General features: G+C 36.7%; 3 protein-coding genes and 1 long non-coding RNA gene across 7 annotated transcripts in view; 2 read left to right on the top strand and 2 right to left on the bottom strand.

Moving 5' to 3' along the window:
* Positions 1 to 6,623, top strand: part of tbata (thymus, brain and testes associated) — a 16,187-nt gene extending 9,564 nt beyond the window's left edge. The window contains exons 3-9 of one of the 2 annotated variants that reach the window (XM_032501465.1): positions 61 to 231; positions 349 to 437; positions 1,700 to 1,849; positions 2,573 to 2,654; positions 3,020 to 3,185; positions 3,265 to 3,305; positions 5,507 to 6,623. In XM_032501465.1, coding sequence (XP_032357356.1) covers positions 61 to 231; positions 349 to 437; positions 1,700 to 1,849; positions 2,573 to 2,654; positions 3,020 to 3,185; positions 3,265 to 3,305; positions 5,507 to 5,598 — 791 coding nt within the window. In that variant the 3' untranslated portion in view covers positions 5,599 to 6,623. The remainder of the gene's footprint in view (positions 1 to 60; positions 232 to 348; positions 438 to 1,699; positions 1,850 to 2,572; positions 2,655 to 3,019; positions 3,186 to 3,264; positions 3,306 to 5,506) is intronic. The other variant, XM_032501464.1, reaches the window with a different exon arrangement.
* Positions 1 to 13,914, bottom strand: part of LOC116670810 (uncharacterized) — a 19,866-nt gene extending 5,952 nt beyond the window's left edge. Inside the window, exons 1-2 of the long non-coding RNA XR_004327129.1 lie at positions 13,904 to 13,914; positions 5,542 to 5,548 (exon numbers count right to left, since the gene is read on the bottom strand). This is a non-coding gene — a long non-coding RNA (uncharacterized LOC116670810). The remainder of the gene's footprint in view (positions 1 to 5,541; positions 5,549 to 13,903) is intronic.
* A 316-nt stretch (positions 13,915 to 14,230) lies between these two features.
* star2 (steroidogenic acute regulatory protein 2) lies at positions 14,231 to 17,981 on the top strand. The gene is made up of 5 exons (XM_032501460.1): positions 14,231 to 14,389; positions 14,892 to 15,028; positions 15,141 to 15,299; positions 16,022 to 16,081; positions 17,192 to 17,981. Exons 2-5 carry the CDS (start codon positions 14,969 to 14,971, stop codon positions 17,654 to 17,656), a joined length of 744 nt encoding a protein of 247 aa, XP_032357351.1. The 5' UTR covers positions 14,231 to 14,389; positions 14,892 to 14,968; the 3' UTR covers positions 17,657 to 17,981.
* A 6-nt stretch (positions 17,982 to 17,987) lies between these two features.
* The window catches only part of adamts14 (ADAM metallopeptidase with thrombospondin type 1 motif, 14), a 50,491-nt gene continuing 44,498 nt past the window's right edge, over positions 17,988 to 23,980 (bottom strand). For 2 of the 3 annotated variants that reach the window (XM_032501382.1, XM_032501383.1), the window contains exons 16-22: positions 23,688 to 23,851; positions 23,433 to 23,598; positions 22,453 to 22,585; positions 22,081 to 22,288; positions 20,824 to 20,953; positions 20,092 to 20,199; positions 17,988 to 19,970 (exon numbers count right to left, since the gene is read on the bottom strand). In XM_032501382.1, the coding sequence (XP_032357273.1) occupies positions 19,411 to 19,970; positions 20,092 to 20,199; positions 20,824 to 20,953; positions 22,081 to 22,288; positions 22,453 to 22,585; positions 23,433 to 23,598; positions 23,688 to 23,851 (1,469 nt within the window). In that variant the 3' untranslated portion in view covers positions 17,988 to 19,410. Of the gene's footprint in view, positions 19,971 to 20,091; positions 20,200 to 20,806; positions 20,954 to 22,080; positions 22,289 to 22,452; positions 22,586 to 23,432; positions 23,599 to 23,687; positions 23,852 to 23,980 lie in introns of all 3 variants that reach the window. The other variant, XR_004327112.1, reaches the window with a different exon arrangement.

Here is a 23,980-nt window from a genome sequence, read left to right as displayed (position 1 = left end):
GTGTGTGTGTGTGTGTGTGTGTGTGTGTGTGTGTGTGTGTGTTATTTCCCTTTCCAACAGGACTCAATGGTAGGCCTGTGTGCATGGTGAGGGATGATTGGTTTGTGACCTCTTCCTTATTTCCTCATCCACTTCTCAAGAGCCACGTCCTCAAGAAAGCAACTGATCCATCTTTTAGTTTTCCGTTTGCTCAGAATCTTTATGGAGTCAGTAGTAACAAAAACAAATCAGGTATGTCCACAGTCACACATAGCGTCACACGTTGAAAACTTTGCCATCAAAGAATTCAATTAAGCTTCAGAATAACCGGGGTAATTTACTTTTACATATATATTTTATATTTCACAGCCCAATTTTCAGAGGCCTGGAGAGATGAACTTAAAGACCTCGCTGCAAAAGTCAGTTTGGCTTCTCATACAGAAAAGGGCAAAAAAGAGGTACTCTAATGCTGAAATCTGAACTCTTTCTTCTTTATGTTTATTTGTATAGGGACACGTATGCCACACACCACAGAATTTATGGCCTAAGCTAATTTGCAATGCACACCCTAGATGGACCTATTTCTTTTTTTAATTACATTAAAACACGATTAAACAGGAGCACCAGATTATTTATGACTACATGACTGCTCCGTCTTCGAAAACCTTTCAAATGAAGTTTAGAATTTGATGCCAAACAGGATCACTTTTAAGTTCAGTAGGTAGTGAATTCCACATGTTGAGCACCCAAACAGAAAAAAACAGTTTGTTCTATTGAGGATTTACATAAGGACATCCTACAATTCCTGTTGGCTGCTCCACGCAATACAGAACCCAAAGCTCTAAGAGGAACCACTAGATCACTGAGCACCTGAGGAGCCTAGCTTTGTAGGCATTTATACACAAGTTTAAGATGAGCAAATTCTATAAAATTATATATATATTTATTTTCTTAAGAACATGACATTGATGAGATCTCTTGGCTTCCTGTCCAACATTTTACTTTCTGGATTGTGTGTCATCATCAGAGGCTTTGTTATTGTAAGTGCTGCTTGTGACCAAAAGGTAACCCAATAACTTAGATGTAAAACAAAAAACATTGCGCACATGAAACTATTTTACAGCATGAAATGGAAGATAAGAGAGACATGACTTCTCAAGCCATGCTGCTATTGACTGTAAATGATCCAACAGCTAGGTGGAAACAGACAGGGTTGTTCCACAAGGTACATATGACTGTATCATCTGCATACATCTGAAGACCTGCTTCCGGACTTGATTGCAGCAAGTCATTTATACAAGCTAAAAATAATTGAACCAAGAACAGAGCCCTATGGTACTCCTTTCTTAGTCTTTAAAAAAGACAATTTCCCACTATTAATAACACATTGGTCACGGATGGTTGGATAAGATTTAAACCTAAGTAAAGTTTTACGTAAAGTTAAATTTAGAAAGTTTATGAAGGATGTCCTGGGTTACTCAGTTACACTGTACACTTACACCCTTGGCAACTGTTTAGGTTGCATTAAAATTCTAATCAATAAAGATTGCACATTATCCAGAGCCCTACAGGTTGTAGTGGTAGACACAACTAGGCCAAAAACAATTACAAACCTGAGTAATTACGAACTGCATGCATTTGTCCTCATATATTTATACTGGTACATATTTTTATGTAACCTTTTTGTACTGAGGAGCATGATTTTGTCACTGTATTCCAGGACCAGCCTGAAGAAGAATTTGTCCGCCGAAAGACCCAATATTCAGCTGAAACAGGGAGAATCGTCCCTCCATCCTCCAACTCTTACCAACGCAGATCTCATTCTCAGCGCCTGATGTATCCTCAGTCCTTCCATGATCAAGAACTAATGGTGAAAAACTCCTCCACTGATGTTGACCTCTTCCAGCAGGGTAGTTTGGGATTTAAATGAGGCACAGCCATGTCATATTTTACTCCTGAGAGAGACTGTCCTTCCCCCCAAAAAATGTTCCCATAAGTCGTTTGTTCAAGCAGCAATTACTACTCATATTTACAACCTATATCTGCATGGTTTAGAGCAGGGGTCTTCAACAGGGGGTCCGCGACCCCTAGGGGGTCCGCGGAGGTACTGCATGGGGGTCGCGAAAGTTTTGGTTGATTAGACTTTTTTTATATTCCCCCCCCTGCAATTTTTTCCACTAATTGAATGTCTTAAATACACATTAAAATGAATTCAACACACTGTAGTAAACAGATAAATGGAGGCAGAAGATGTCTTTCAGTCATCAATGCACACATGGCACTATAGGACCAGTTTGATATAACACAATTTATACAATATATTATATATTAGGGGGTCCCCGCTCCATCTCGCCATCAGTTTGGGGGTCCTTGGCCTGGAAAGCGTTGAAGACCCCTGGTTTAGAGGATTAGCTGCTTTTGCCAAAGGTTGTTAGAAAGCTGTGGAAGCACAGCTCCGTCACCAGGCATATTGAAAAATTCAATAAATATATATATTATATATATATATACACACACACACACACATACAGTATATGTACATTTAAGTTGTTTGCAAGCTAATGGTGTGATAGTCCTACTTCTCTCTTGTCAGGTGTTTGAGCTACTTTGTCAGATCCTGCAGACAGATTCCCTGTCTACAGTCCAGCAGTGGCTTCTGCTTGCAGGCCAAAGAGGTAAAAAAAATTTCATTCCACACAATGATTTACTTTATTCTCATTCATCCCCTCCCCGGCTGGAAATAGTATATTCCAAACTGCACACCTCCAGTTTGTGAAGTTTGCACTTACAATAAGTTATTAGATAAACACAATTTATGTTTAAATCCTGCGACTGAAAAATGTGTAAAATGTTTATAAAAATGATCAATGTCTTTTTAATTATTAATTAAATTTCATTCAATTAATAATCATATTTAATTTCTATTCATCATTTAACACAGTTATTTAAATTAATCTCTGACAGAGCGTATAATTGCTCTGCTGATAAGAAGAATCACTGAACTCTTTTCCTGGTATTATTTGATGTGATGTACCCTCAGAGAAAGACCTGGTGATGGGGATGATCAAGCAAGCTCTGGACGGTGTTGAGTTCTCGGGCCATCCTCAGCAGAACCTCCAGCAGCTCCAGGCCTTTCATCCTAGTGCATCTCCGTCTGTGTATGGTCCATCGTTCGACCAGTCGTGGAGAAAACCACAAAGAACGAGGTCAAAATAATCTCTCACATTTTTATCTGGTTCTTGTGTTCAGGAATGTGTCGAGCTCATTGTTTTTTTACTTCCACAGCTCATACATAGGAAACCAAGCTTTCAGCGACGAAAAACCAGGTAACTAAACAGTGCACAACTTTATTCTTGGTGTTTTATAGGCTATATCCACACTGTTAGATTTTCATTTTTAAACAGTTTTGGGGAAAAAAATGGATCTCAGTCCACACAACAGTGTTTAGCTCTGTAGCAGAACTCATCTCCATCCATACTAACAAGTTAAAAACACATATCCAATAACCATTCACATTTTCTGGGCTTGCGCGTGCCCATGTAAGCAGGAAGCAGAATGTATGCTCTGAAGATGTGGTTCTATGGTTTGAAATACATTAGAGTATAATAGTAATATGTATGTAATCCTTCAGACAGCTTCACCCAATGTGTTTTCCCTAACTAGCTGTGGCAATAGCTAGCTGTTGACCTATGATGTTGAGTGACATCCAGATCCACTGGCGACTTTGCCACTTTGGCTGTCTGAAGGGCAAAAAAATAAAATGGGTTCCAGCTGCATTTGGTGGTGATGGTGCAGTGGATATGACGCTTGTCTTTTGTGTGAGAGATCGGGGATCAGTTCCCACTGTGTTACAACAACCAATGTGTCCCTGAGCAAGACACTTTACCCCTAGTTGCTACAGAGGTGTGCGACCTCTGATCTTTGGCAACTGTAAGTTGCTTTGGCAGCAGTAGATAAATTACATGTCATAATTACTTTCTAATTTAAAGGTGCTCTTAGCAATGTCATTTGCTTTTTAGGCTATATTTTTGTCACACACCGCAAACATCTCCTCACTGTCTGCTAGTTGCCTGTCCCCTGAACACACTGTAAAAAAAAAAGTGGTCTCTGTAGACAGCCCAGGCTCCACAAACAGCAACAAAAACAAACTGTTTCAACCTGCACCACCAAACATAACAAAGCCAATAACCAACAAGAAGGATTTGGGGGTTGGGGGGTTAGTGAGATGCACGGGAGGGAGAGGGGACGGAATGTGCAGGAGGGAGGGGCGAGCTAGCCTTGTTTTGTTTGAAAATACTTTGAACGTCAACAAGAAGGGCCGTCACCTAACATCGCTTAGAGCACCTTTAACAAATCTATAAATCTTAGAATCTGTCTAATATTCGATCACGGTCTGCATGGAGTGCTCCTCGGTTGTGTGTAGAAAGTGTCCCTCTGGTGCTCTTAATGTCTGATATTTTTCTAATACATGTCTCTTGACCCATGTTGTGCATTAACAGGCATGGAATCTGTTGTGAACCATAGGGGTTAATAAAGAGAAAAACTGCATAGATCTAAAAGTGCAGATATCTCTTACAAGTTTTCATGGCCTCACCCGAGAACTGGCACTCCCCATAAGGCTGATATGGCCGGTGGATGCGTGAATTGTTGGGATGACCATGTAGTATGGACGCTAGGCATAAATGTAACAGAAAATATTAATTTTTAAATTAAAACAAAGTAGTGTGGATGTGGCCTTGGTTTGTTTATTATTGTAGCAGAGCTATTTTTCCCGTCTTTCTCTCCTCCTTGCTGGAGACTTTTTAATGCAGTTGTCCTCCCATAAGCCTTCACATTTCACCACTATCAGAGTTTATGCCTGTCCTTGGATTAAAGACAGCTCTTTCCCTATGGTACATTAGGCTATATATCAACTGCAGTCTGTTTGATGGCACAGCAGGAGGTCCCTTAAGTCATTAAAATCCTCTTTTGAATTTTGCCTTTCTTCCTCAAGCAAATTTATCCAGTTTGTCCTTTTTTAACAAAGGCTGTAGAATCTAATTATTTTTTTAAATGGATTACAAAAAGCTCTTGGATGCTTTTGAAAATGTAGTTTTGACATATAAATTATGTTTTGCAATAATTGTTGTACATTTTGTATTGTATAACTGTCAATAGGTAGGACTATTAGTGGAATCCAGAACATTAACAGTAAACATTTTTATTAAATAGAACAGATGGATCTATTGTATATGAAGATGTTGTAAGATTTTACTTCAGTGCTTATGAATTTAGTTTAATATTTATAAGAGTATCTGAAGAGGAATATGTATATTTATGTTATGGAAGAAAGAATAATGTTAATTATACTATTCTTATTTTAATATCACATGGATGTTTTGTCTGAACATGTCTTTTAAGTTTAATGTGGACCCCAGTAAGAGTAGCTGAAGTTCTGCATCAGCTAAATGGGATCCTAATAAAGTAAAATAAAATTGAAAACTGAAAATTGCCTTTGTGAGACTCTGACTTGACTTTTCTTTTGCAGAGAAAATTGGAGATGCAGAGGTCCTTGAAGTGCACCCAAGAGCTCAGAATAATCTTGAAGATCCTCCACTGCAGCACACTGAGAGTGCATAGAATTCCCTTGTTTTCATCATAATATTCACTGTATTATGGTTTCCTAATGAGAAATGATTGGTTTCATTGAGCATTGGTCGCTTGATAGATGATATACCAGGTACTTTTTAGCATATTTGCTTTTTAGATGTTTCTTAGAAACAAGCCAATTTAACAGGACTTCAATAGGTGGGGTAGTGTTACATGATACTGTGGATGATGTTTCGTACTTGTATTGTTTTGAAAGCGAGAAAAGCAGAGTGACAAGTTTAACAACCTTCAGGGAAATAAAACTTGAATGCTGATAGTTATGTTCGTGTGGTTTAATCTGGGCAAAAGATAATTTAGGATTTTAGGTTACCAAAGTTTAAAGTGCTTATATCAGTTCCCCGCTTACAGAGTGGCTCTAGGGATTGCAATGTTGGTCTGTCGCTCCATCACTTTGCTCTAGACCAAAATCTCTGTCGAGACATTTGTTATTCTTCGATGATGAATCCTGATGATATTGGTGACTTTTGTCGAGCCCCATTATAGAGTTCTACATTTGTGGTTTTGAGTAAAATGTCTTGAGTAAAAAACTATTGGATGCATTGTCATGAAAATAGAGGCATTCATGTTCTGGTCAAACTTTCAATTTGTCCAATACTTTATAACCAAATGTGCAATACACACATAATTCCTATTAGCCTTAGCTCATGTAATAATTAGCAAATGTTATCATGCTAGAACGCTAAACTAACTTGGGGATAAATAAACTTCAACATAACCAACACTGCCATATTCAGTGTGTAACGTTAGCTTGCCAGCTCAGAGGTTGTTTGTGAGGTTGTTGTAAAAGGGCAACTCTGTTTGCTAGATGTCCGGCTTGCCAGGCTTAACCTGCAATGTACTTACTTAGATCCAGACTAGCATTGTCATGTTAACATTTAGCTGAAGCACACCTGTCCTCAAGCACTGCCTCACGGTCTTGTTTTAACCCCAGACATGGTGAATTTAGACATAGAGGTTTTTATTTCTCAAACAAGAAACAATGCGTTCAAAAAGTTTCACCCTGGTCCGAGAAAATCAACCTAATTCTTAAGTTTCAATATATTTAGTTACAAAGTGACACTTCCGATACCAACTGTTGTTGTTAGCAGTGCAGCAACTCTCCTTTAATAACTGCATATAAATCACCAGCAGACCAGATTGGCTTATTTCCTTTAAAACGAGTTGATAACACTAGAGCTTGAGCATACTTACTGAGGGCATACTTATGATTTCAAGCATGGTGTTGGCCTCATAAATGATAAATAAATGATAAATAATGCATGCCCCATTCTAGCATCATTCTGTATGATAGAGATGCTATTTTTTATTCTTTCTTTGGCTCCTCAGTTCACTAGTAAATCTACAGTACAATCTGAGTCCATCACATAACAGATTTGGTTGGATTTAGCAAAACATTATCAAGATTAACCTGACCTAATCAGCTGACAGAATTAAATGTCAATATCTAAGGTGTTGTACAAAACTGACTCAGACTGTCATGTTTCTGGTATTTACATCAAACAATGTGAAGGCTACATACAGAGTGCAAGTGCGATAGTTGGAAAAAGCTTCCAATCAAAGTAAGCAACTTCCCAAATCATAAACCACTTTAAGCTTAATAGACCAGTCAAATCACCACAAAAGATACAGGAGGGCATTACAAGCTCTATTGAGCCCATAACATATTGTTAAATATAATATAAGGATTTAGCGTGAGGATATGGATGTTTAAAAAAAGACAGCTGGACAGCTGCAGCAGTGGGATTAAAGCCACACAAAAAGCATGGGAGATTACAGAGCAGTAAAATTACCTTACATCTGTCATAGACCTACACTATGGTTAATGTTTCAATTATGTGATCTGACAGTCACATTCTGCTTAGTCAGTATGCAGATGTTCTATCGTCTATATCCTTTACGTTCCACGTGCCGTAGGAATTTCCACCGGATGCATGTATTTTCTGTTTCCTTTTGCTTTCTTTGTGTTGGAATTTTAAATTGACTGAAAACGATCAGTAATTAAAAAGCAATCCAACCCCCTGTCAGTGCAAATTAATATTAGCTGGTTCAGTCCCACTGATGGCCTACAAAAAGATCTCATTGCCAAGGTGTCAATGAAGAGTGAAAAGAATAATCCGAAGAGTACCAATTGTGTATGTTGAAGCTTGTTTAAAGTTTGCTGCACATTTGGAAAAGCCAGTGAAATACTTGGAGAATATAGTGTGCTCAGATGAGAGTAAAATTGAACTGTTTGGATGCTATAATACACACCATGTTTGGAGGAGAAATGGCACTGCACATCCCCCTAAAAGCAATATACCAACAGGGAAGTTTGGAGGTGGGAACATCATGGTGTGGGGCTGCTTTTCAGCAAATGGTACTGGCAAACTTCGCAAAATTGAAGGAACGATGAATGGGAAAATGTACAGAGACAAAATCTGCTGCCATCTACCAGGATGATGAAGATGAAACAAGGGTGCACATTTCAGCAAGACAATGATCCCAGACACAGCCAAGGAAACTCTCAATTGGTTTCAAAGAAAGAAAATAAAGTTTCTAGAATGGCCCAGCCAATCACCTGACTTAAATCCCATTGAAAATCCATGGAAAGAACTGAAGATCAAGATTTACAGAAGAGGCCCACGGAACCTTCAAAACTTGAAGACTGTTTGTGTTGAAGAACGGGCCCAAATCCCACCAGAGCAATACAGGAGGCGTCTTGAAGCTGTCATTACCAAAAAAAGGCTTTTGTACAAAGTATTAAATAAATATCAGTAAGCGTGTTCAATACTTTTTCCCTGTGTCATTTCACATTATTACAAATAACTTACTTTTTGAATTTATTTGTTTTGGTTTCTTTGTATGTATGGTTTTACTTGGGTTGTCACCAACAAATATATACTGAGAAAAAATGGTGATGTGTTCAATACTTATTTCATCCACTTTAACTGCAGAACAGACTATATTTTCTGCATCTTCCACCTCATTTATCTTTTCCTGTCCTTACTTTGCCATCACAGTAGAATAACAAGCTTTCTCTCCTTAGAAATGACTTGTATCTGAATAACCGTCTGCTGTTTGGTACTGATCATGCAGTGTACAGTCTATTTTTTAGAGCTTTTTCACTGAAAACAGCTGCCTGCTGTGACTAATATAGTTCAATGAGAGCATGTTTGTTGTATCTGAAGTTTCTGCTGTGCTTATTTTATGTACTGTGTGGCTTTGCTAGCGTCTTTCATAAACCAAGTCTAGTCAGACTAGCTAGTTTGGGTGGTGTCATTTCCTTTAGTCTGTTGCCAACAGGTAAATAAGTTCTACAATGTTATGCTAATGACAGTGTAATGTGCACTATGAAAGCATTAAACATGAATTTTAGATTAAAGTAGATGAGTATATCCAGTTGATCCTCATCCTGTTTGCTCAGGGCCATCAAATTATACATGCAAGCAGGAATTATTCCAACCTGAAGGTATTGTAAACAAACATTGTGATTGGGTCTACAAGCAGTGAGAAAAAGTGAGGAAGAAGTGGTGTGTTATGTATTCTATATACAGTATATGCCATGACTTATGCTAACATAAGTCTTATGCTTAACACTTTTTACTATGATCTTTATCAATACACTACACATTTCCAACATACTATACCATGATTTTTTTCCGACGTACTTTACCATCACTATTGTTTTTATATACTATACTCTGACTTTTTATCACTTTTTTCAACATAGAATATATACTATGACTTTTTTATCACTTTTCTGACATGCTAAAATATGACTTTTTTCAACATACTATACCATGACTCTTTTAATCACTTACAACAACATACAACACTATGACTTTTTGGACATATTACTGTATATTTTAGACTTTTTTTGACATACTATACTATGAGTTTTTATCACTTTTTTCAACATACTATACATTGACTTTTTTATCACTTGTTTTAGTATACTATATGGGGACTTTTAATCTCTTTTTTCAACATTCAATAATATGACTTTTGTATCACTTTTTTCGGCAAGCTATAAAATGACCTTTTTTGACATACTATGTCTATAATTATGACTTTTTTCAAAATACTATACTGTGACTTTTTTTATCACTTTTTTTTTTATCACTTTTTCAACTATACTATGACTTTTTTAAACATACTATACTTTGACTTTTTTATCACTTTTTTTCGACATGCTATAATATGATTTTTTTGACATACTATGACTTTTTTATGACTTTTTTCAAAATACTATACTATGACTTTTTAATCACTTTTTCGACATATTATACCATGATGTTTTTCAACATGCTCCATACCTTACACACAAACAAGATGATACACAAAGAAGCAACTTTTTTTCAACGTACTATACTTTGACTTTTCTCTGTATACTTCATGACTTTTTATGACTTTTGTCGACATACTAAACTATTTTCACTCTTTCAAAGTACTATACTATGACTTTTTTGACAAGCTACGCTATAACCATTAGTCATTTTAATGATTAATGTTTTTTTTTAAACTATATTAAAATACAATACTAAATATATAATACTATATCATGATGTTTTATCACTTTTCCCGACATACTATACCATTACTATTTTCAATATACCATGACTTTTTTCAACATACTATACTGTGACATTTTTATCACTTTTTTCGACATACTATTCTATGACTTTTTCAACATACTATACCATGAATTTGTTATGGCTTTTTTCGAAATATTATAATTCAACTTTTTCATGACTTTTGTCAATACACAAGACTATGACCTTTTAAATGACTTTTTTCAACCTACTATACTATGACTTTTTATCACTTTTTAAAAAATATACAATAACTTTTTTGACATACTGTACAGTGGCTTTTTATCACTGTTTTCAACACGCTATACTTTGACTTTTTTATTACTTTTTTCAAAATTCTGTGCTGACTTATATCACCTTTTTCAACATACTATTCTAGAACGTTTTTAAGCACTTTTTTCATCATATTATATCAAGTTTTTTTGACATGCTATACTGTTACTTTTAAACATTTTTGACATACTGTTTTACTTTACTATTATTTCGACTTTGTCATGATTTTTTTTATAAACTATGATATGACTTTTTATGTAATAGGTACACTCCTCCTTCAGAGGGCGGCTGAAGAAGTCGTTGGACCCCTACAGGGTGAAGTAGGGTGGTCCACATCGATGTGTGTGTCAAGTAATCTTTTTGTTTTATTATTCCAGCTCTAATAAACCACCTTAAATAAAGGAAGTTGTACGTCATCTGTCCTGAGTGACCAATTGAACCGCGGCAGTACTGTTATAAAACAAGGATAATTTGCATTCATGTGGTTTTAGAAGAACTATAATTATCATCATTGGAATACGTGAGGTCTTCTAAGTGAAAATTATGGCATTTACATGACAGCAATCATGATGTAGCTGATGAACAAAAGTAATCTCTGCACATCAAGGCCAAATGGTAATCAGATGTCAGAGAGTTTGTGGACTGAGACCATAATATGTCATGTAGGCTGCAGCATTTGCACACTGGTGCTTGCATAGATTTGACAGAGGAAATATGAGGTTGATTAAGAGGGGGAAATTGATCCTCTATCATCGCATGCTCTGAAGGACTTTAATATCCTTGTCTCTTTCTCCCCCGGGGCCAACCGGGAATGTTAGACCAACGTGATATGCATGAGAGGCCCAGAGAGATCAGAGAAATCATTTTGCTTGGTAGGCCCAAACCAGGGGTCAGAGAATACTTGCTGGTTCAAGTTGGAGCAGGGCTAACCTCTAAGGCTTACTGTTGACACTATGCCACCCAAAAAGGGTATAGCATGTTGAATAAAAGGAAAGTATTTTGAAAAAGTGATAAAAAGTCATTGAATATTATGTCGAAAAAAGTGATGAAAAAGTAATAGAAAAAAAGTGATAAAAAAGTCACAGTATAGTAAGTCAAAAAAGGCATAATATATCAAAAACAGTAATGGTATGTACGTCAAAAAAAGTGATAAAAATGTCATAATATGGTATGATTAATAAAGTGATAAAAAGTCATAGTGTAGTATGTCAACAAAAGTCATGAAGATCAAAAATGGTCATAGTAAACTATGTCAAAAAAGTCAGAAAAAAGTCATAAAATAGTATTTTGAAAAAAGTGATACCAAAGTGACAGTAGTAAACAGTAGTATAGAATATCAAAAAGTCATAGTATAATATGGCAAAAAATTCAGTGAAAAATCATAGTTTAGTGTGTTGACAAAAGTCATAAAAAAGTATAGCCTGTTTAAAAAAGTGATAAAAAGTCACTGTGTCGTATGTCAAAAAGTCATATAAAGTCATTGCATAGTTTATCATAAAAAATGATTAAAAAATATCGTAGTACAGCATGTTGAATAAAGTCATAACAGGTTATAGTATAGCATGTTGACAAAAGTCATAATATAGTATGTTGAAAAAAGAAATAAAACATTCATAGTATAGTATGTCAAAAAAGTAATTGTATAGTATGTTGAAAAAAGTGATAAAAAGTCACAGTATAGTTGCCAACAGTAAAATGGAGCGGATGTTGTCATCTGAACACAGTATAGTATGTCGAAATAAGTCATGGTGTACCTAAAATAGTAATGGTATACTAGCTTGTCAAAAACAGTTGTAGTACAGTATGTTAAACAAAGTCATAAAAATCCATGGTGTAGTGTGTCAAAAAAAAAGTAATAAAACTGTCACAATATGGTATGTCGAAAAAAAGTGATAAAATAGTCAAGGTATAGTATGTTAAAAAAAAGTGATAAAAATCATGGTGTAGTAATAATATATAAGGTCATAATATAATATGTTGAAAAGAGTCATACTATACATATCAAAAGTAGTAATGGTATAGTATGTCGAAAAAAATTATAAAAAAGTCATATTATAATATTTCTAAAAAAGTGATAGAATGCATGTAAAACAAAGTCTTAGTATAGTACGTCGGAAAAAGCCATACGAAAGTAATGGTTTACTATGTTGACAAAGTCATAAAAAGTCACATTATAGTTTATCAAAAGAAAATGGTAAAAAAGTCAAGGTATGGTTTGGTAAAAAAATAATAAAAAAATCATTGTGTAGTATGTCAAAAAAGTCATAAAAAGTCATAGTTTAGCATGTCAAAAAGTCATAAAAAACTCATAGTATAGTACATTGTTAAAAGTTATTAAAAAGTCATAGTATAGTACATTGTAAAAAGTGATTAAAAAGTCATAGTGTAGTATGATGAAAAAAGTAATTACAAAATCATGGTGTAGTATGTGCAAAAAAGTAATACAAATGTCATAGTATAGTAGGTTAAAAAAAGGGATAAAAATCATGGGTTAGTCATAGTCGTTAGTCATAAAAAGTCATTGTTTATCGGAAATAGTAATGGTATAGTATGTAAAAAAAAAGTGGTTAAAAAAAGTCTTATTATAGTATAAAAAAAAAATGATAGTGGCATGTAAAAAAAGTCCAAGTATAGTACGTCGAAAAAAAAAGCCATAAGAAAGTAATGGTTTACTATGTTGACAAATGTATAGAAGACACATGTACAGTAAATGCCTACAGTTTGTTGCTCAGTTCTGGTGAGAGGTCCCATTCCTGGCCCAACTTGTTCATCAGGAGTCAAGTGTCTTCCCTTTGTCTGCAAAAGCGCTTAGAGTGTCACATCCTGTGTAGGCGTGCAACCCAATGAGAGCCCTACAAGTGTCCGGGCCAACAGTGTCTGCAACCTTCCTGATAGCTACCAGCCTTGTACGGGTTCTTGTGCCACACTTAAGGAAAAATGGCGCCCACGAGAAAAAGTATTTTGTACTTACATTTAATACCCCTGGAACTCATTGGAAGTTGACTGAAGATTGCATAGTTGGTAGAACCAACAATCTTTTCACAAAATTGACAAAACGTTCCGTGCATGAGCTACTTTCTGACATTCTAACTGAAAGTGGGTGAATATCAAAATACATGATAGAAACATTTTGTTAAACCACTTACAAGTGTTATGTTGACAACACTATTGAAACAATTCCTTTTTATTACAGCTGTACATGAATAAATAGGCCATTTGACCCTTGACTAATAGGGTATTCTATGCGCATTCCGTATTATGATCTAATCAAGCTTACACACAAAGACCACCACTGATTATCTACTCAAGCACACTCACACACATTTGACATGTGCACAGGTACACCGTTTCCTTACCTACACCCACATTTCTAAAAATATTTAACTTCTTAGTAATGTCATTATCATATTAAGGCACTTTAGGATGTTAACTTTAATTATTTCTTCACATTGCATTATAAGTAGATACCTCGTGTTTTAGTACGTAGCATACCTCAAAGATTTTGGTGAAAAGTCTCCCACACGGAATAGGTTTTAAAAAAAATAGTTAGTTTAAATTCTCCAAATGCACTAGATACATAGTTCTGTTAGATCTGCCTCTGTGCCTTTGTCTAATGCGTTGTTTTAGTTGACCAAACTCTTGTTAAGTGTGGCCTTGAGAAAAGAATTCAGAACAGGTCATATCTTCTTCTCTGGCCCTTATCTCTGTGGAGCGTCCTTCATAGGCCATATAAAGACCAGAGACACACTTTGTTGCTTTGCTGTCCCTGCCAAAGACAGACAACATGCTGCCTGCTGTTGTAAAGCTCTGCTGTGGAATTTCCTTCCCACATCTAAGGAGTCTCGCAGGTTAACACTCAACAACCTGAGGAAGGACTTTTCTCTTTATTTTCTCATGCAAATTGTCCTGCATACTGGGTAAGACTACTGAGCTTTTGTTTCTCTTTTATTTCTCTTAACAGTTTAATCACTTAAATTCGATTGAAATCAATTCAATTTTATTAATAGTAGATAGCTAGCTAGATAGATAGATAGATAGATATTTATTGATCCCAAAAAATGGGAAATTTCGGTGTTACAGCAGCACACATACATTAGTCACACAACACAGAATACAAATATAAATGAGATGCTAGGAAAAATACTCTATGATGTAGAGTCTTGTGTACGGTATCGTCCGCCAGTGATCCCGACCCACGCAGAGGTGCGAGGGCCCATCCAACGCTGCTTGCAGCTTTATTTATTATTATTGTTGATTGTGCAGGATTTCAACACACAGCTATGACAGTTATAGGCCAGGAGCTCACACACCTGCAGAGATGGGTACAGGTCCAACATCAAAAGAGAACACATGCTGGATTAAAGTATAATGGTTTCAGATTGTAGTTGTTGAAAGATTTCTAAGAAGAATCTTTTGCAGAGCCCAAACGTGAAGATATAAAGCATGTGCCTTTAAGAGAAGATCAGCTGTTTTTTGTACAACAAGGCCAAGAAGCAATGAGAAAGGCTCTCTGTATATTGGAAGACACACAAGGACAGAAGGTGGAGATCACAGAGGTACCCTCCATTGCTTGATTGAGTGCTTTATCTCTTTTCCAAACTGAATTTTTTGTGTCCATTGTGTTATGGTTATACAGTATATCTCTGCTTGGTTGTTGCTCCTTTTCAGGACAAGGGGAACGTGATCAGCAGCAAAGTGGTGCTGGGGGCTGGGAAGGTCTTCAGACTGGAGACAGTCCTGGAGGCCAGCATTGATGAGCTCTACGACTTACTGTTTGTCAAAGTGGAGGAGATGCACCAGTGGAACCCGAGCATACAGCATGTCAAAGTAAGCTGCTAACCTTTGATGATTGGAAATTCTATCAACCGTAACCTTTAAAAATACCACATGAGTTCAATTCAAGCAGCCTGAGTTTAGAGGAGATCTGTATTCTATAAAAATGTTTCCTCACTAAATAGTTAAGGTCTATTTGTCTACACATTTAAAATTAAAAAAAATATATATGTATATTAATATTTAAAAAACATATATGTATTCTGGCATCTCATGCATTGCAATTCAGTCCGGCAGCTATACTTTCTACCACAACAAACAGCATCTGAGTGGAGTATAATCTTGCAGAAAGTAAAATTGCTCAACAAAGTAAATTTTGACCAAAGTAATTAACTTCAGCTCACAATGATAATGCTACCATGGTGACATTTTGCAAGTATAATGCTTACAGATATTACTCTCTTAATTTAGTGTGTCAGCATACATTTGTTAATTACAACCAAAAGTACAGTTTAGGTTGATGGAAATGTCATTAGTTAAACAAATCAAAGTAGCAGAGTGGCATATAGTAGCAGAGAATGTAAATACTAAGTAATTCCCTGGACTCATGCTGCTAGCAATATATTAGGGTCTAGTAAATTGTATTTAATTTCTATACATAGATATGAGCAGTTTGTGGATCTTTCCTTTTGAAATTAAAATATATACAATAAACAAACACATGATCCATAAGAAACCCTGGTTAACAAGTTATTGACTTTTGCATCATAATTCAGGCTCTGAACGAGGATAAAGGAAAAAGCCACTTCACACGGCTTCTTAACATTGACGTTAAGGTAAATTCACATGAACTGCATTAACATTTTGTACAGTGCAATATTAATTTGAAGGTCTGCTTTTCCTATTACATTGCCACTAAGCTCCAGCTCCACCAGGCTTTTGTCAAATAAGCAGTGTGTTTCTTAGCTTGGCCATTTTTTACTGTACGCAATAAAAAAACAACTCAAAACAAAATGAGACCACACACAACCTATCATCAAGGTGGAATTACCACTGTAGAAATGCCTCAAAACAGTTGTTTTTCAGTAAAGGCTCTGCTCTTTAAGTGGTTCTATGTAGTTCTAATTCTCTCAGGATTGACGGCAGACACAAACACTGTAATAGCGGATAAACAATTTAAAAACAATACCACAATAAATTGGTAGCTACAGAAAAAATAATGTACAATCAAACTAAGTATTGGCTGTTGGAAAGAGTACTCAGAACATTTACTTTATCATTAAAGTATAAGTACCAGAACAAAACCAGAACAAAAATACGGTGTAAAATGTATTTTAAGTATAAATACAAGTTTTTGTTCTGGACAAAATTTCCCCATGTTACTGATATATTAGTAGTATAATCATTAAAATAACTACAACAACAATAATAATAATATTACTAATATCATTATTATTATTATTATTATTATTATTATTATTATGTATGCATGCATTGATGAGCAAAGTGGAGTCCACCGGTTTACAATTCAAGAGTTGGCTCCCTCTAAAGGGTGTCAAAATAAATCTGAGTTGATTAGCCTAATGGGTAGATTAAAAGAAAAAACAAAGCTTCAAACGTTTGTATTAATGTTTTGCTATTTTCTGTAAAATATTGGGAAATGACCCTCATTGGTTCTCAAACAGATGCTGTAATCAAAATACTACAGTATATATTAATATACACAAATGTATATTTGTGTATATTTCCTTTATTTTTCAAGCTACTCTATAATATTTACTGGATAGTAATGGATTTTTTTTTTTTTTTCTGATGCCAAATTGTTCAATAACTATATAACATGTTTGTAAGTGACAGCAGACGAGAAAGTCAGCAACCTCAAGCTCCTGGGGGTCAATATATCAGCTGACCTGACCTGGTCTCTCCTCTTCAACGTTGTTGTAAAGCAGGCCCAGAAACGGCTCTTCTTCCTCTGCCGGCTAAGGAGATTCGGCATGGACTCAAGGATACTATCCAACTTCTACAGAGGCCCTATTGAGAGTATCCTGACCGGATGTGTCACCGTCTGGTACGGCAGCTGTACCTCCCTCAACCGCAAGGCACTTCGGGGGGTGCTTAAAACAGCCGAGCGCATCACAGGGACTAACCTGCCGTCCCTGCAGGATCTCCACACTGACAGGTGTAGGAAAAGAGCCAAGCGGATCATTTCTGATGCCAGTCACCCATGCCATGGACTGTTCAGCAAGCTGCCATCAGGCAGAAGGCTCAGAAGCGTCCAGTCCAAGACCAACAGATTCAGGGACAGCGATATTCCCAAGAGCCGTCAGGCAACTCTACATGTAGCCCCCCTTCCCCTCCATCCATCAGCTCATGCACATCTGCCTCTTTACACTGTATATAGCTACATATAGCTTGGACTTTGCCTATTGTTATTGTTATTTGTATGCAGATTTCCACTCTGCACTGTGCATCGCTTCATAGCTACCTTTGGTTTTTTATATAATTTTATTTTATCTGTCATTTATATGATTATAGGTTGTTGTATTTGTATTTTTTTAGATAGTTTCTTTTCTATTATTATTATTATTGCATTGTTGGGAAGGATGGGATAAAATCATTTAATTGCATAACTTGTTATTGTAGTGACAAATAAACATCTTGAATCTTGAATTTTGAAAAAGGTAAATATAACAGGAGTAAATGGAGGCCTAATCAAGAAAAGTGAAAAAACAAGAATCTCACTTCTTTCAAACGTGTTTTACTTTGTTCTCCATACCACTTAAAATTCAATAAATATTAACATTTAAAGCTTTCATTCACGTACGTATATACAATAACTATACAATAAACATAATGATGTTATGAACTGCAATGCCGGAATGTGACCAACCACGGCCTGTAGACTTATAGTATCGCCTGTATTTTTTAATTGTAACAAACCTTCGGTTTCTTTTCTTAACTTGAAATTTACACTATATACATTATTATCTGAAAAATATATCAGTTACAAAAAGATAATGAGTATTTTTTTTCTTAAATCTTTTTTTTGTTTTTAAAGCGTTAAGTGACCGATTTCCACAAAGGCAGACAGATAACATGCTACAGTGGGGTTGGCTTGCAGACAGTCATGATTTTCTTACCTGTGAGGATCATCACCAGTACGTAGGATTTGGGAACATACAATAAAAAAAGAGCACCAGGGACAGAGAAGCCACGAGGCTCCCTGCCAGGAGTGATGTGGCTGGAGGCTGAAGTGTGCCACTGAAATAATTATATACTTGACAGATGCCTTATTTTAAACATATCAAAAAGCCATTATCAATTTAATAATGCCATTTAAATGATGCATTAAAAGTTCATAGATTAGTTTAGCTCAGCATAAACACTGGATTCACATCTTGAAATGTGAGAGCCGTCCCTAAATTAGAGCTATCATCAAAAGAAAACTGTAGCAGACAGTGAATTGTGAGACATTAGTAAAGAGAACATCGTTTTTATAATTTAAAAGCTTTAAAAATGTATTTTTGCAAATCTATTTTAAAATTCTATTAATTCATAAAACAGAATAAGAAATTACATTTATAATCTGCTAACTTACTTTGCGTTATGCAATGCATCATTAAAATTGTAAGTAAACTAGCTAATAACTTCTACAATTCTACAAACTTCTACAATTATTCTGGTGGCACACTCCAGCCTCCACAGCTGACACGTGCACCTTTAGAAAACCATGGCCTTTGACATCTCCTCACATGTTCACAATACAAGTTCAATAGTAGTTCTAATGCACTTGAATAAAAAAAAGGATTACACAACTGTACACAGATAAAAACATGAATGTAGCAATGCAGTCATCACATTTTGAACACGTCTTGTAGTCGTTTTAGTTTACAGCACCTGACAACTTGTTTTTCTTCCATTTCATATTTGAAGCACAGGGCAGAGCAACGCTGCGCACAGATCACTCTGGAGTGTTGATGAGGTAACCATCGCTGGTCTGGTCTAAGTTCACTGGCATAAAAAAAACCAAAAACATAAAAAAACAAAAAAAACAATAAGAAATGTCAATATCTGCAGCAAGTCTATCAGATGCTGCAATGGGTGAGACAATGTATGAGAACGTCACTTAGAGCAGCATGTTCAAAACAATGCTCACTGTTCATTTCTAAGCTGAAAGGGTTCTGTGACTCGAGTCCCTCTCGGATCCTAAATCGTCCCTTCTTGCCCTTTCAGCGACAGGGCCTAAAGTGCTGTTTGGACTGTGCTCTTTAGAAGCACCTCCACTGGAGTCTGCTGTGGGCTGTGGAGGCCCTGGAGGTAGAATAGACCCCGGGTCCGAGTCTCCTTTCCCAGCTGTGAGGAAGGAGTCACTGGTGGGACCCTGGGACAGAGCAGCACCTGTGGATGGGGAGGCTTCAGCAGCAGAAATGGTGGTTGGCACTGGGGCGGTGGAGCGAAGCCGTCTGCTTGCGGCTTTAGTGGTTTGCAGCGGGCTCTGGGTCGTAGCGGGTGGAGGAGCATTGGGCGATGCAGGGTGAGTAGGAACGGAGGCGTCAGGTTCAACTTTGACTACTGGGGTGTTTTGGAGGTCAGGAGAATGTATGGCAAAGTTTTCCTTCTTGTTGCAAGACTCACAGCAAAGCTTATTATATCCAGGGATGGAACAATATCGGGCAAGAACCTCCATTTGACAGAAAATTGATTTATCCCCCAAACATGGCTCATCTAGTGATACAAGGGGAGAGGATATCACTATGAGGATTCAAAGAAAAATACATTTCTATTGTAGATGTTTACATGTTTACTAAAGTGATTGATTTCTGAAACAAATTTCATGTTGACTTACTTGAAGAGATTTTGTGGACAGGGTTTTCATGAGCCCTTTGGTGTATAGCTTCGTCTTTTATTGTGGAGTTTTCCATTGTTTCAACGGTGAGAGGAGACACTGGCTTTCCTGGAGTGGAGGACAAAGTGGCAAAAACTATTCCTAAATAAGACATTACACAGCAGCCACAAGACCCCAAAAAAAGTTCTTGACAATCTCTTGCTACTGTAAGAAAACAGAGATGTCTTATTATAAAGCTTGGTGCCATTTACAAGTAAGCAGGGGCACAACCTGGACTTCTTCTTAGTGTTTTTGACAAAACTCCCTCAATTTTCCACTGTGCAGAGAAACAGATGCACGTTAGTGGATCCCAGCTCTTTGAAGAGGAAGCAATGTGAGAAAAGCTGCAGGAGGGCACCAATGCAGAAATGTTTTGACACGCAACCTGAAATATGTCTCAGTTTAAACAGTTTCCATAAGGTTGTTAGACCAGCTGGTGTAATTCATCATACAAACTACAAAAAAAGGAGTCAATCACATTAAGTTTATATAACTGCCATCCAAAAGTGATTACAGCATAATGCAGCAGATGTTAATCACCCACACGCTCCTCTAAAGTTTTTCTGTATCCATAATGAAAAAGGAAATGACTTGATCATGGAGAGGAAGTTTCTCCAACAGTGTTTGTAAGACAGGCAGCACACTGGTAACTTGGTGAATATTGCTCCCTTATTACATGTTTGTGGATCTCACCTGGACAAGAACTTAGTTTGCAAATGAGGACTGTTTCCGGCTTCTCGCCCTCACATTCTCCAATGGTGTTGTCGCTGGCCTTGCAAACCACCTGTCTTTGCTGAATCCCTTCACCACAGGTCACAGAACACTGTCACACCAACACAGAGACACACAGACACACAGACACACAGACACACACACACGCACACGCACACGCACACGCACACGCACACGCACACACATCAAACATATTAACACTTTTGAGAATGAGGAAATAATTCATGGCATTGTTACAGGTTTGGAAACCACAGTCCGGGTCTACAACATACAACATTAAATACTTTTAATTAATTAACATTAAAGCCTGACACATCGAACAATGCAACTGTTACAGTTTTTTTTACAATCGTTTTGGCACTAATTTTAGAATCTTGAAGGCATTTTTAAAAACTCTAGACGCAAAACTTACAACCAATGATCAAAATGCAAATTGTTTCAAAACTCTAACACTCCAACACTTCAATTGCTTGGATACAATACACATAAACCTAAGATCATTTGTTCATTTAACAAAAATTACCTGTTCAATTTGACAAAACTTAGTTGCTAGTAGCAAGTTTCAACAGCTGAAAACAGATCTAATAAATCTGGTTGCACCCTTAACACTTAAGCAGTGATTTTGCTATAGAGACTTCAGCAATGTGTAAATCAGTTGCTTGGTAATATCTGAATCAAATCAAATGAATAAACAGCGTAAACAGGAGATAACATAGCATCCTGAGCGCTTACATAAATTCCAAAAACAACAGTATTAGGGTGCCAGAGGTATAGAGTATAGATACAGTTTAAAAACACTTCTGTAGAAGTTGAAGTATCAAGTCAAGCTTTTTACTCAAATGTAAAAGTACTGGTTTCAAAACTATTTAAAGTATATAAGTAAAAGTAACGTAAGGGGGGAAAAATGCCATTAAGGACAAAAGTTTAGGCTGAACCACAGGGGCATATAGTGCACCACCCCTGCTGCAGTAAAGTATAGATACCGGAACTTTCTACTTAAGTAAGGTAACAAAGTATTTGTACTTTTTTACTTGACACCTCTGCATATTAAATATTCAGTAACAAAAAATGGCTTACTAAGAGTTAGTTTGTGTGGTGCAACTGACTTTACAGTTATTTAGTAATGCCTAAATCTCCACTTAGTAAACATTTACGTTACAAGTAGGCACATTTTGAACTCGACAAGAGCTGGTCCAGCTGGCTGTCCTACTGATTTACCTGAGACCATGCCCCTGTCCTCCACTGGGCGGGGCATGTGGTGTGGTTACAGGCCTTTCTCGTCTCTGGCCGATTCTCGGTGCAGTGTTTGCTGTGGACGGGCCTGTTGGTGCCGTTGTGAAGCGGCTGCATGCACTGCACCGCCCTGGTCTGGTAGCCGAGCTTCCCGCAGGTTTTACTGCAGGGACTCCACTCTTCCACGACCCACCTGTCAGCACAGCAGGCTCTTTAAAAAGGTTATCATGTCACACAGCTGTTGAACAGCTCCTATATTCCATGTCAGGGTGGACATTTGAAGCTGGACCATTTTTATCATTTTGAATGCCTTACTAGCTATTCAAAAATAACCATGTATAGCTGGAGGGCACTCACGTGGGCTGGTTGCACTCTTGGACATTGCAGCGCTTGCGAATGGGTTTGGGCTTTTTGCTGGTTTCACAAAAGTTTCGATGTACTAGACGGCTGTCACTTTTCCTTCTGCATCCATATTTTGTGTACTGTATGCCTGAATAGTGAAAAGTGTACAAAATTAAACTTCCAGCAAGATCATTCAAACATATAGCATAGTTAAATAAACAAGTATTACACAACTAATTTCAAGTTACGAGAGTCCAATTCTTGTAAATTGGGCTTTAAAATAGTTTGTTTCGTCTGTCTAACAGTGAAAAAAAATTTAATTTGATAAAAAGGAAATTTCATGTATAATGACTTATAATAGGGAAAAGAAGCAAATATTCTAAAATCTAAATATATTCTAATAATTGGAAATAGTTGTTGTAAATATTTTTTATATGAATCCACTATTACTGCTAACAAATATTATTAATCAGTCATTGGATATTCTTCTCTATAGATTAACAATACCATGGTGAAAAAAAACTCTTTAATTTTTCTGTTTTCTGAACACACACCAGGTAACGATGTGCAAATTGAATTGCGTTTTTATTTAAACATACATTCTACATTGGGCCACACTGAGGAGCCAGCCTTCTCAACTGTGGGCAGACCGACATACTCATTCAACATTTTTCTCATGCCACATACACCACTGAGAGTGAATCTTGTGTCTGTGTTTTTGTTCAAGTGCTTTGCAGAGATGTGACACAGAAAGTCCAAACCTATTATACACACATACCGCCGTCACACATAAAAATGTTACTTTCTTCTATATCTGCTATCTATATGCACATAAACTATGTTTTTTGTGTTGCATTTACAGGAAGTGATATTCGATCACATGTGGTCACTCAAGATGCATGTGTAACACATACTCACATCAAAGTGTGAACACACGTAATTAGAGCTGTCCACTTGTGATCGGTCTCTCAGGAAAGATATTAGAGAAATCTTACCTCCCCCGCAGGGTTTGGAGCACTGAGACCAGCTCTTCAGTGCCCACTCATAGGTGTCCAGTTCAGCCAGAAGAACATTGTTGTTGGTAATAAGCGGTAACAGGTCCTCATGTATGATATACTTATATGTCAGGCTGATCTTTGCATCTTCTTCCTGGGGAATGACCTGCAGTGAAATGAAACAAGGTTTTAGTAGAAAAACAGTGAAACCCAGGAAAAGGTAAAGAGTGATGATCCTGTTCCAGTCCCACTCACCAGCACTACAATGCCTTCGTGCAGAGGACCAGTTGTTTTTAGCGTCTCCTTTCCACCTTCGAGTAAATACTCCCACTGTAAACCATTTTCGATGAATGTCTTTGTTTCAGCGTCTTCACTTTTTGAATTCAGTATGAAGTTTCCAGTAACTTGATTCTTCACAGCTGTCAGTAATAAGTGAAAAAAAAAGTTTTCTTCATGCATGTGTGGTGGAAAAGAATGTGCGCACATCATGTATCCTTTAGTTTCATTCATTAAAAATCTCAAAGATTGAACACAAATTCAGGATCAAC

The sequence above is a fragment of the Etheostoma spectabile genome, chromosome 21 (assembly GCF_008692095.1).
Source record: "Etheostoma spectabile isolate EspeVRDwgs_2016 chromosome 21, UIUC_Espe_1.0, whole genome shotgun sequence".
NCBI lineage: Eukaryota > Metazoa > Chordata > Actinopteri > Perciformes > Percidae > Etheostoma > Etheostoma spectabile.
Note: the sequence above shows the minus strand (reverse complement) of the source record. Positions and strands in the feature narration are given on the sequence as shown.

Coding starts and splice junctions, on each gene's coding strand:
- star2 (XM_032501460.1), top strand. CDS start 14,969: ATGAGAAAGGCTCTCTGTATATTGGAAGACACACAAGGACAGAAGGTG. Junction 15,300..16,021: donor CGAGCATACAGCATGTCAAA/GTAAGCTGCTAA, acceptor ATCATAATTCAG/GCTCTGAACGAGGATAAAGG. Junction 16,082..17,191: donor TTCTTAACATTGACGTTAAG/GTAAATTCACAT, acceptor GTTGTTGTAAAG/CAGGCCCAGAAACGGCTCTT.